General features: G+C 41.5%; 1 protein-coding gene across 1 annotated transcript; it reads right to left on the bottom strand.

Annotated features, from left to right (window-relative positions):
• Window positions 1-972: 972 nt before the first annotated feature.
• On the bottom strand, window positions 973-10,989 carry lpl2a (lipoprotein lipase 2 a). Its single transcript, XM_018728325.2, has 10 exons — window positions 10,537-10,989; window positions 7,850-8,025; window positions 7,370-7,549; window positions 7,161-7,272; window positions 6,756-6,989; window positions 4,260-4,502; window positions 3,678-3,798; window positions 3,316-3,537; window positions 3,113-3,208; window positions 973-2,841 (listed from the first exon to the last, which is right to left on the bottom strand). Exons 1-10 carry the CDS (start codon window positions 10,643-10,645, stop codon window positions 2,820-2,822), a joined length of 1,515 nt encoding a protein of 504 aa, XP_018583841.2. The 5' UTR covers window positions 10,646-10,989; the 3' UTR covers window positions 973-2,819.
• Window positions 10,990-12,105: the final 1,116 nt, after the last annotated feature.

The raw sequence follows: 12,105 nt of genomic DNA, 5'->3' as shown, positions 1-12,105 counted from the left end.
GTTCTGAAGAGCCTTTCCTAGGTTTAATGTGCCAGGTGCAACGTAAAGAAACCCGAAGCAGAACCTGTCAATACTGACAGTCTTATGGGTATCATTGTCACTGCACTGACTTAGTATGTTGTATCCTTGCAAGTTTCATGACTGGAAGAATAAATGAACAAACACATGAACCAATGGTATCAAGTATGAGGTCAGTGGGCACTTTCAGCTGGCTTATCGAGTGCACATATGACTTTCTGCAGAGCATTGCATAGACTGGTTTCCTTTGTTCTGAGAAAGGGGTAAATGGGCCCAGTAAGAGAAGCAGCACGTTCAATGAAGTGTTCCCATATTCAATAGAATCAAAACACACAGAGACCAGTGTTGTGCACAACCACACAATAGGCAGTGCTGTAGGGTGCAAAAAAAAAAAAAAAAAAAAACCTCAGTTTCAGAGAAACCTGAAGCCATCCAAGTTTATTGTGCCAGTTCAAGGCAGCACAAGTGAAATTTTGCTGGAATAGTTTAGGTAACTCACAACAATGTCATATGGCAAGTCCAGCCTTGCTCAACACAAGCATACTCAGAATGCATAAAGGGACAAAAGCACTTTTTTAGCAAAAATAAATAATCCTTGTTACTTAAACTATGGGCCCATATTCAGAAAACTGATGGTTATAGCAGCCAAGTGCATATGGCAACTCTAGAAATGGTGCTTCATATTTACAAAATATGTAATCTTTTGAGGGGTTTCCCTGAAAAAATGCACAGTTCTCTGTCAAATATTTTATTACATTTTACACAATTTAGGTATACTTGTGTCGAGATCTGAACGGATATTGTTCACCAATACCATATATATTTAAATTACATATTTATAAAATGGCTAAAATTATGCTTGTACCAGAAAATTTTGTATCACATCAACAATTATATGAAATATAAGAACACAAGAACTATAAATGGTACCTTTTAACTTTACATTGTCACGAAATCACATTAAGGCAAAATCTATTTTGTAGTCTACATATTTTGCAGTACAGGAAGGTCTTAATAACTGCATACAATAACTTTATAATTTTGCGCATTCCCCTGTTTCTAAACATTAATCACAACAACCATTTTCCTGTACTAACAGTCACGAGTTAGCACAATGATAGTTTGTAATGGCACAACGTTTTCTTAACGTTTTCTTATCAAGTATATGTTACAATGTATATAGTTTATAATCGATTTTCATGTTTTTAACAGAAACAGAAAAACAAAATCAGAACAATTAAATTTAAATCTTTGGGTACTGAGGGTGCAACTTCCAGAGCAAACAGAACAAACAACAATTAAGAAACCAATTGCAGCACAGAGCCCTCTAAGGCAATACTGACTTCCACTGGAATTACAACAAAACTGGCAGTAGATTTGGTGCACTTTCCCCTCATTTAGTAATCTTGCCCATTGGCATCTGAATTTCAAGCACAAACACAAATTGCAGAACAAAATTCAAGAAAATATTTTTAAAAAATGTTTTAAAGACTATTTTGTTCATGAATGGGTTATGCAATTCAGATGAACATCAGCATGAAATAAATTTTAACGGTTTTATGCTTTTTCTAGACTGTTTTTTATGTTGAACTTAATCTAGGAAGATAGGGTGTGAGTTACGGCACACCATGGACGAGGCACCAGCCAACTGCAGAGCAGTTATTCAAGCTTTTCCCCTCTCACATACACACTAAGGGCAATTTAGTGTGACTAATTCACTTGAAACACATGTAATTTGACTGTGTGAGGAAACCGGAGCACCCTGAGGGAACCCATGCAAAGTCCCTGCAATTCAGGGTCGGTAACTTGAAGAGAGGCACTACAGCGGTATTGGGGATTCTGTAGCTGCTGCCCCAGCTCACTGGTACCAGACAAACATGAAAAGATTCATACAATTTACATTATGGATGAAGCAACAACTTATTTTAACATTCTTTTTAGAGAGACTGCAAATTACATCTTGCTAAAAATTATGACAGGTCCTCAGCTCACTAAGTGAGGTACACAAATTAAAGCTCTTCAGTTCCACAAGCCCTGGGACTGAAAAGCCAACAATCCGTGTACAGTAAAGGATTTGTTGCTGACTTAACGCACAGGAATACCCTGGTGTGTACACCAAAGTCTTTCACTCTGTACTGTAAATCACAACATTCTTTTTCAGAATTATTTCACAGTTTAAGGGGTAAACCTGTTGTCCCAATACATATCACATCATTATCAAGAATTGTCATGAAATACATTTTTTTGTACCTTTCACAATTTCATTGCTTGCAGTGATCAGCTGCTCAGAAACTGAAACACTCAAGTACCTTTAAAAGTTGACCAAACAACTTTGACACCCCCAGAAAAAATATGAAAAACTACAAATCTGTGCACTTTTCATTTGGTTAATTATGTCACATTGATTCACAATAGCATTTTCCATTATTTCTTTGGGGAAAAATAGACTTTGTATGAATTGTTTTGTCACAAAATGCACTTTCCATCCATATTAGGCAGCACAGAGTGGGAACCATCTGTACCAAAAATCTGGCATTTAATGTTAGAAGACCTATGGGAGGCTCACTTCCCTAATTAAAGGGCCCAAAGCAATTCCTTGAAAAGTCCTATATAGAATATATATATTGTGTGCACACTATATTTATACTGTACAGAATACACATAAAATTTCAGTTGCTTTCTTGAAAAACAAGAAACAATCCATATGTTGTTATAGCTGGTTAGATGATAGATATTCCAAGTGCTTTTGCAGAGAAACAAAGAAGGCACAGAAGGTTGCTGTAGGTACTTCCTGACATTCCTTATTGTATCTTTGGACCGTACCTGCAGAAGTGAACATGTAAACAAAGGCAATGTTTATCTTCAGTCATTTATAAACACTTACATATAATGTTATTAAGAACCAGATCCAGAGTGTTATGTTGGTATGAATATCACAAATTATCACTGAATTTCCTCCAAGTGCTATAAGTGCCTAGTAGAGAGTGGGTAATTCACATCTCACCCCATTTTCAATATAGAATATCCACATGGCTGCAGTTAGTGTGGCACCTCACAGTGATAAATGTTAAATGCTATTTACTGTGCACATTACCTCTTTGAAGGGTTCCTCCAGTCATCCTTACATTTCACAAATACAATTTCTTGTGCTAAATTTGCTATGCTGGGGTTTTTCAGGCAAAACACTATCCTAGAAATAAAAAAAAAAAAAAAGAGTTAAAAGTATGGATATTGTATTGTGTTTTAGAACTGACATTTCAGGTTCTTTTTTTCAAACAAAAGCAACTGAGGACTTACTTTTTCTGTGTCTCTCCAACTTTAACCCAGATCTTGTGAACTTGAATGTCAGCACTAGCAGCAGAGTTGCCTGACCACCAGGCAGACAATGACTTCCGCAGGGAGAAAGACGACCAGCCATTGGAATCTTCCCACTTGAACTTCATCATGAGCACTTCCCCAATGTCCTTTTCAGTCACCAGTAGAAAAGAGTGCGTCCTGTTGGTTGAAATCTTCTCTTTTCTACCACAGAAAAGGTCAGTTGAGGGATTCTTAATGATGTTAATAGCATCTAGACAACAATGTGCTTTGAAAGGAATGTAATTCATGCCTGTGCAGTTTCTCACAAACAGCTGGCAAGGCTTGAGGAACCAGAAACTCACACGTTCAGTTGAAGATGCTCAGTATCCCCACTGGTTCCATATAGAGAAACTGTGAGAGTTGGCTCCAGCTCAGAGTGGTTCACAGTACTAGAGAAACGAATCTTTAACTGGTAGTGATAAACTGTTTGAACAAAGAGCAACACTGAATACAGTAAGAAGAAATACTTTCAACAATAGCAAAACATCATTGTCAATTCATGTAGTGTGTTGCTGATGGGGGGTGCGGTGGCGCAGTGGGTTGGACCACAGTCCTGCTCTCCGGTGGGTCTGGGGTTCGAGTCCCGCTTGGGGTGCCTTGCAGCGGACTGGCGTCCCGTCCTGGGTGTGTCCCCTTCCCCCTCCGGCCTTACGCCCTGTGTTACCGGGTAGGCTCCGTGACCCCGTAAGGGATGAGCGGTTCTGAAAATGTGTGTGTGTTGCTGATGTAAAGGGTCTGTTGCTGTAATGCACTCAGTGTATTGTTCTCTGAGATGTAGGTCACTTTAGAGAAAAGCGTCCATTAAACTAATTAATGTAAAATGTTTTGTAAGCGCTGCCACTGAATCAGCATGTCGGTGCTTTTCAATGGAGCTCAAGACGTACCTCTGAAAGGCATTGAAGCTCGAGTTTTCGTGAACATCTTGGCGCTACGGGCTTTGCGAGTTTTGGTGATACCGTAACCTACAGTGTTGCACCGATTGTTGTGGCAGCTGAGGCAGACGCCGCGATCAAACATTTCACTACTGCCACAGCTGTAGGCTTTGCTGGCCTCCCGTTCATTCACCAGCGAATCGATGAACAGGTGGACGGATCTCTCATGCTCACACTTTATTGCATCGCTCACGGCTGTCAAAAGCAAAGTGATCACAAAAATCTTAATATTGCAGCATGTCAGTCTCACAGATTTCCTATGTCTTTATACACAGTATTTGACCTTACATGGAATGACTAACAGTGGAAGTAAGAGAAATTCTTTTAGATATTTAAGTCACAAGACCACAACCTGACTTGAAGAGAACAAGAGGCTAACGAAAACAAGTGCGGGAGTGAGTGAGCAAGTAAATGATTTAGATGATTATACCAAATTGGACAATGGCCTGTCGGGGGTGCGGTGGCGCAGTGGGTTGGACCGGGTCCTGCTCTCCAGTGGGTCTGGGGTTCGAGTCCCGCTTGGGGTGCCTTGTGACGGGCTGGCGTCCCGTCCCGGGTGTGTCCCCTCCCCCTCCGGCCTTACGCCCTGTGTTGCCGGGTTAGGCTCTGGTTCCCCGCAACCCCATATGGGACAAGCAGTTCTGAAAATGTGTGTGTGTGTGTGTGTGGACAATGGACTATCCAGCCATTTAGTAGAAATACAGTGAATGAGTTGTCACCTGCATATTAATGTACACCAATTTAAATAGGGCCATTGAGTTTATGTAGTACATGAGCATTTCAGCAATTTCATTTTACTCTGATCTTCCATAGAATGGGGTCTTGCATACCAAAAAATCAATTTAGGTGTATATGAAAACAGGTACCCTCTGGCTCACATTACGAGCCCTTGGCATGAGACAGCTCAGTTTTCGCCTGTCAGCATGAACAGCTGTTGCCACTATAACACATCTGACTTCTGCAGTGGACTGCTGTTTGGGCTAGCAGCGAGGGCATTTTTAGCGAAAATCATGTCGGTGCCATTTGTTGCGCCACAGCATACAATTGTTTTTCTATAAGCAATAATGTTTTGTCTGACAAAGTGATGCCAGTGTGCCTATTTTCACACTAGAGTCCTTGATTTAACCTTCAAATAGGCTTAGAAACAAGGACTTTGGATGCAATTAATATAGCTTTTAGGTATATATATACAGCACAGACCTCATAACACAGAGTGGTCAAGAGACACTGGCCATGTTTTAAACAGACTGCATTAAAGAGGACCAATATGATTGTCAAATTAAACTAATACATTAGGAGGTGCCCTAACATCAAACTCATGCTGTTTAGCAAAATGAAACATTTTCACATCTGACTATAAAAAAATAAATGTATAATAAAATATGCATACGAAAACCAACGAGAACATATTTAGGGGCATCGTGAACCTTTACATACTTTTCTAAAAATGCATTATTTTCCGCGTAACAAAAATTATGATTCCCACTAAATGTTGTAATTTCACAAAACCAATCAGGCCCATTAAGTAGGGGAGACCTGTACACAAATGTAAATTTGTATTAAATTATCTTCATTATTAATATTTTGCAGTATTATTATTTGGGTTGAATTAATGCAAAATTTTTAAAGACCAGGGGGGTGTGGTAGTGCAGTGGGTTGAACCAGGTCCTGCTCTCTGGTGGGTCTGGGGTTCAAGTCCTGCTTGGGGTGCCTTGCGGTGGACTGTGGGTGTGTCCCCTCCCCCTCTGGCCTTACGCCCTGTGTTGCCGGGTAGGCTCCGGTTCCCCCGTGACCCTGTATGGGACAAGCGGTTCTGAAAATGTGTGTGTGTGTGTAATGCAAAATTTTTAAAGACCAGGGGGCTGTGGTAGTGCAGTGGGTTGAACCAGGTCCTGCTCTCTGGTGGGTCTGGGGTTCAAGTCCTGCTTGGGGTGCCTTGCGGTGGACTGTGGGTATGTCCCCTCCCCCTCTGGCCTTACGCCCTGTGTTGCCGGGTAGGCTCCGGTTCCCCGCGACCCTGTATGGGATGTGTGTGTGTGTGTGTGTGTGTGTGTGTGTGTGTCTTTAAGGACCAGGCCTTCCTGCAATTTCTGATGCGGTGCAAAGTCTGCATGCTTTCATTGCATCAAAGCAATTAAGCTTTGATGTAATGACTTTTTTTACTCTGTCTCTCACTTATAGTAATACAGAGGTAAACTGCAGTTTGTAAGATAGCTGGAACTCATACATTCTGAAAACTTTCAGGACAGAAGACACGGTTTGAAGCTTAACCTAGTTATTGAAATTGTCAAGTAATGGAAGTTACTTGTGTCAGGAGAACACTACGTTCTTGTAATATCAATGTGTAGGAACTACACTGCCATACCCATCACTGATCACCCACCCTTTTGCATTATAGTGTTCAAAGATAGAAAAAAGCAATAATAGCAGAATGTGAAAAAAGCTCACCGAATATCCCAAATTTGGCAATTTTTTCCAAGGCTCCACGCAAGTTGCACCCTGGCTGGAATCTGCCCCCATTGGGGTAAATGTCCACATGGCCCACAGGCTGCTGGATGCCAATGCTGAGTCCCAGAGAGCCTCGGCTGAAGGTATGGAGCACATCCACAAAATGAGCATCATCTGGGGATAGGCGTCGATGAGCATTTTCTCCTTCAAAGTCAGGTCCAGCGGGATCAAGACCTGCATGAAAAAATCTAAAGTAGTCATCTAGTGAGGAGACTTTTTTCAATAAACACAAAAAATCTAGTCTCACATACTAGGTAAGACATATGACACAGTTTAAGTTAATATAAATTGATAGTTTCTGTGTCAGTGTCTTGCCATTAAAAAATTTGCTTCTCTGTGTCTTACCTGTAATTCTCCCAATTTTATTCGACACATGACTCCCAGCAAATCCAGCAACATGGGCCCCAAGACTGTATCCAATAAGGTGGAGACTCTCAAGAGACAAACCAGTAGCCTCCTTTACAAAACATGAAGAAGCCACAAGAATATCCTTGAATCAATTAATGTTTTATTAGTTCTTGATTTATTCAGACACCAGAGCACTAAGCACTGACCTTCATCCAGGTTATGAAGTGTGCGACATTTTCTCCCACCCGCTTTGTGTTCTGAGCAGCAACTGTGTAATGGTTGTGAGCAGTGCTGAGCCAGTCAACTACAATGACATTGGCACTGGGCTCTCTCTTGTAGAGCGCTGCCACCAATTTGCCAACCCAGCTTTCAAACATTCCAGTCACCTGCAAAAAAAAAAAAAAAGAGAGCAAGGCCATTTTCAACAGCGCTTCTGTTGGTAAAGAACAAAGGGCTGCAGGTGTCGTAGTGGTTAAAGCTATCGTCTTTCAAACAAAGGACCATAGTTCAAATGCCTCAACTGCTACAGTACTCTTAACTCTAAGCTGCTCTAGTAAAGAAACATCCAACTGTATAACTGGGTAAGTCATTGCAAGTAGCTTAGTAATGTTATTGATTTATATATACAGTCAGCTAATAGAATCAACTATGATGGCGTTTTATTGTAAGAATGCTTCAGCATATACCGTCCATCCATGGATCACCAGAAAAGTTTTGGAGGTTGCATTGAAGTTGCATTTAATGAGGGACTCCAGACTCCCAGTAACAATATAACAAATATCATCAGTTGGGTCCAATGGTCTCCGCAGAGAAAATTTGGCATGGGCTGTCTTGAAGCCCCAGATAGGTTCCAAAATATTGCCTATACAGGAAACAAAAAACAAAAACAAAGGACTAATGCAGCACATTTCACTGAACCACACATACAATATTATTTTGCCTAAGCCAAAGTTACATTTGTTTTAAATATTCCATTTCTTTGACTATCACTCTTTGCTTCATGCGTTTCCCACAAAGCTTCTGAAATATTTTCAGCATTCTGAGAAAATATTTCTGCTACAGTATGCTCATTTTTAAGTTTTGCCAGCTGCTGTAAAGTGGAAAAATGTAGTGCAATGTGGTGACCCTACACTCTTTCAGCAACAGCAGAGAGGTGCCCCTATGCAGAATTCACTTCAGGTAGTCCTTGACTTATGACATATGTGACTTAGCCATCAATCAATCTGTTAACTCTATTTTGCTGTTTTATTAGAAGAGACCAGCAGCTGGCCACACCGCCTTTGCGATTCAGGCAGTGTGTCTATTAGTGACTGAATTTCTCACACACGCACACAATGTCTACAAGCGCATGTCCCAAGCGGGGTCACTACGAGACGGAGAGTAACCCCGTAACCCGGCAATACAGGGCGCAAAGCTGAGGAGGGAGGGGTCACACTCATGATGGGACGCCAGTCTGTCGCAAGGCACCCAAAGCAGGGCTCGAAACTCAGACCCACCAAAGAGCAGGACCCGGCCAAACTTGCTGCGCCCCCGTGCCCTCCCCAACTGAATTTCATTTACATTTATTCTTCTCGCATACAGTTTTCTCCAAAGTGATGTACATCTCAGAGAAAATACAATTTGTGCATTACATTAGGAAAAAGAGAAATATAGTTGCAGATGTGTGATTCTTAAGTACAGTTTCTTTCCACCATATGCGCCAATCTTCATCAAATGAGTAGTTGCATAATACTCAATATCGACAATTCCTGATCACTTTCCTATTAATTTTTTTTTTTAAGAAACAAACATTTACGTACAGGACTAGCTGCGTAAAGGCCTATGCGGGCATGATCTTGAAGTTACACCTTACGTGAACATAAGAGATCATGGGCAAAGTGAGTTACACATTTACACAAACTTGTTTCATTTACAGAATGTTTTGTTTGTGATTTCATTCACATTACACACAGATCATCTAAACCGCTTGTCCCATACGGGATCACGGGGAGCTGGAGCCTACCCCAGCAACACAGGGAATAAGGCTGGAGGGGGAGGGGACACACCCAGGATGGGACGCCAGTCTGTCACAAGGCACCCCAAGCAGGACTCGAACCATAGACCCACTGAAGAGCAGTACCCTGTCCAACCCACTGTGCCACTGTCCCACCGCACCCCCCTTTATTCAAGTTACTTTTTTACAATTATTTATCCATTTATACAGCTGAGTGACTTTCACTACAGCAGTTTTGTGTAAACTCCTTTGCTCAGATATGAGGGTACGGTGGTACAGTGGGTTTGACCAGGTCCTGCTCTCTGGTGGGTCTGGGGTTTGAGCCCTGCTTGGGCTGCCTTGTGATGGACTGGTATCCCATCCTGGGTGTGTCCCCTCCCCCTCCAGCCTTGCACCCTGTGTTGTCAGCTTAGGCTCCAGCTCGCTGCAACCCTGCTCAGGACAAGTGGTTTCAGAAACTGTGTGTGTGTGTGTGTGTGTGTGTGTGTGCTTTGCTCAGGAGTACTGCTACAGAAGGTTTTTTTTTTCTAGCAAGTAAAAATGTGAATATTTTGGTGTTACAGAGAAAAGCAGATTCTAAAATAAAGGTGAAAATAAGTGCAACATGAATATATATGTATATAATATTGCACAATATTTATATTATAAATATTCTATATTTGTATTAACATGGATGGATAATTTGTGAAATGAACGAAAAAAAAGACAAATTCCTATTATTATATAACAAACCATTCATGCTTGTTAATGTTTATATACCCTTACGGTTTATATAATAAAGTAAGAGTAAAACTAAGGGACTGGCGACTTACGATGAAATCGACTTAAGGCAGACTCTCGGAACGCAACGTCGTCGTAAGTCGAGAACTGTCTGTACAATGAATGATGTCGGGCGTGCATAAGCATCACGGCCTACAGCAAACAAAACTACAAAACATACTGATTATGATGATTACCTCGTAAATATAGATATTATGTCATAAACACGAGACTCGTGCGATCAATGAGCGGCGCTGAAGGCTGAAGCGAACAAATCCATTCGGGCTCTTTCTTCCTTCACAAGTTCAGTCACTAGTAAGTATCAGCTGTGCAGTAAACGCGTCCGTCAGTCCGTCTCCGTGCAGCTTCACAGCTCAGGTCCTGCTGTGCTGAATGAGAAGTGACGGACGCGTTTACTATGAAACTATGTTCATTACAGTTTTTACTCGATCATCCTGGTGAGAAAAGCTCATATATCCGACACACCGAGTCCACACACAGCTCGTCTGTCCAATAATTGTCAATAAGCGTTAGAAATGACTAAAAAATAAAGCTTCCAACCTGTTGTATTATTATCACCTGTATATTATACTTATAAGGAATGTTAGAGTGTGTTCTCACCAAAAAGGCTACTGGCACTGGAAATGTCTTCTTCCGAAGGAGTGACAAACAGGAAAGCTGAACTGAGCACCAGCGTCGAGCAGAGACGGTGATACCCGGCACTTCTCATTTCTTCTCGTCAACACACACTTCGGTCGGAGAGGCTGCGCGCACTGCCCTTTTCTACTTGTGCTCTTACGTGAAAGAAGAAGCGAATGTGCAGAAGGCTACGGAGTGTTTCTTGTTTTTTTGTGTTGTTTTTTGTGAGAGCTTATCGAGATGCGGTGTGAAAAAGTGCACCGTGGTGTCAGCGTGGTCATAGCGTGCGGTGTTTAAATAGCATTCCTCTGTGCGTGCGTGCGTGCCTGTGTGCGTGTGTGTGTGTGTGTGAGATAAACTCCGAGCTTCTCCTCCTTCTTGAACTGAAGTCACGCTCTCATTCACACTTTACAGTACTGTGTTACCCCAGCAAAAACGGCCTGCCCTCGGGCTCACACACACACACACACACACACACACACCGGATATTAAATTCAATAATAAAGCAGCGTTCCGTTTACCGTCCACTCACTGTCTGTTTTGCTTAACTTGTTCTGTTCTGCCCTGTTTGTTTTTCCAGAACCTGCTCTCAGAACTCCTTCTATTCGTTTTCTGTCTTCCCGGTTTCGATAGGATACAAATCCTGAACGCAGGCTACACTGTCCATCCGTCCTGATGCCATGAAGTTTACCTCTGAAGTGCTAAAATGTTTGTGCACTTAACACAACATCCTTCATGCTGGAGTGTAGAATATCTCCATTGTTTTTCTCAAGCATAGCTCCTACATTTACATTTATTTATTTAGCAGACGCTTTTCTCCAAAGCAACTTCCAATGAACTCTATCAGCCCACACACCTTATTCACCGTGGTGACTTACACTGCTAGATACACTTCTTACAATGGGTCACTCATCCATACATCAGTGGAACACACACACACACTCTCTGTCACTCACATGCTATGGGGAACCTGATATTTTAAACTTTATGTGTAATCTGTATTTTTGTACTCCTGACATCTGTTCTGTTTTGTTCTATTTGCATTGTTTGGGTAATATGTGTTTTTGAACTCTACTTTTATTCTTTTATTGCTCTACTTTTGTTGTTCTATTGTTATTGTTAAGAATTTGAAAAGCACAGAGTGGAAAATAAAAACACCTAAAAATATATTAATATCATTGACCTAATAGGCACTAGGTCCACCCTTTGCCTTCAGAAGAGCTTCAGTGAATGATGCTGTGCAAGTTCTGAACTGTGTGTAATTTGCCCAACATTGCCCCATTCAGCGAGAAGAAAAGACTCCAGTTCTTTGAGGGATGAAGGAGGTAGATATCTACTTCAGCCCATGGCTCTAGAACTTCCCAAAAAGCTTCATAGATATTTAGATCTGGCGACTGGAAGGTGTTTGACTTCACCCTGGTGTTCATGAAACCACACTCGAAATTGTTTAGCAACCTGTATGGAAGCGTTATAATCCTGGTATATGGGAACATCTTGATGGAACAGTGTTTGCACCATAGAGTGCACCTGGTCCTATAAAATGACCTCATA

The sequence above is a fragment of the Scleropages formosus genome, chromosome 9 (genome assembly GCF_900964775.1).
Source record: "Scleropages formosus chromosome 9, fSclFor1.1, whole genome shotgun sequence".
Classification (NCBI taxonomy): Eukaryota; Metazoa; Chordata; class Actinopteri; order Osteoglossiformes; family Osteoglossidae; genus Scleropages; species Scleropages formosus.
Note: the sequence above shows the minus strand (reverse complement) of the source record. Positions and strands in the feature narration are given on the sequence as shown.

Excerpts from the sequence above, each read along its gene's own strand:
- lpl2a (XM_018728325.2), bottom strand. The coding sequence starts at position 10,645 with ATGAGAAGTGCCGGGTATCACCGTCTCTGCTCGACGCTGGTGCTCAGT. Across the intron at positions 7,550-7,849 it reads TGGTGATCCATGGATGGACG|GTGACTGGAATGTTTGAAAG; the intron begins GTATATGCTGAA and ends TTTTTTTTGCAG. Across the intron at positions 4,503-6,755 it reads TGCCAAATTTGGGATATTCG|CCGTGAGCGATGCAATAAAG; the intron begins GTGAGCTTTTTT and ends TGCTTTTGACAG.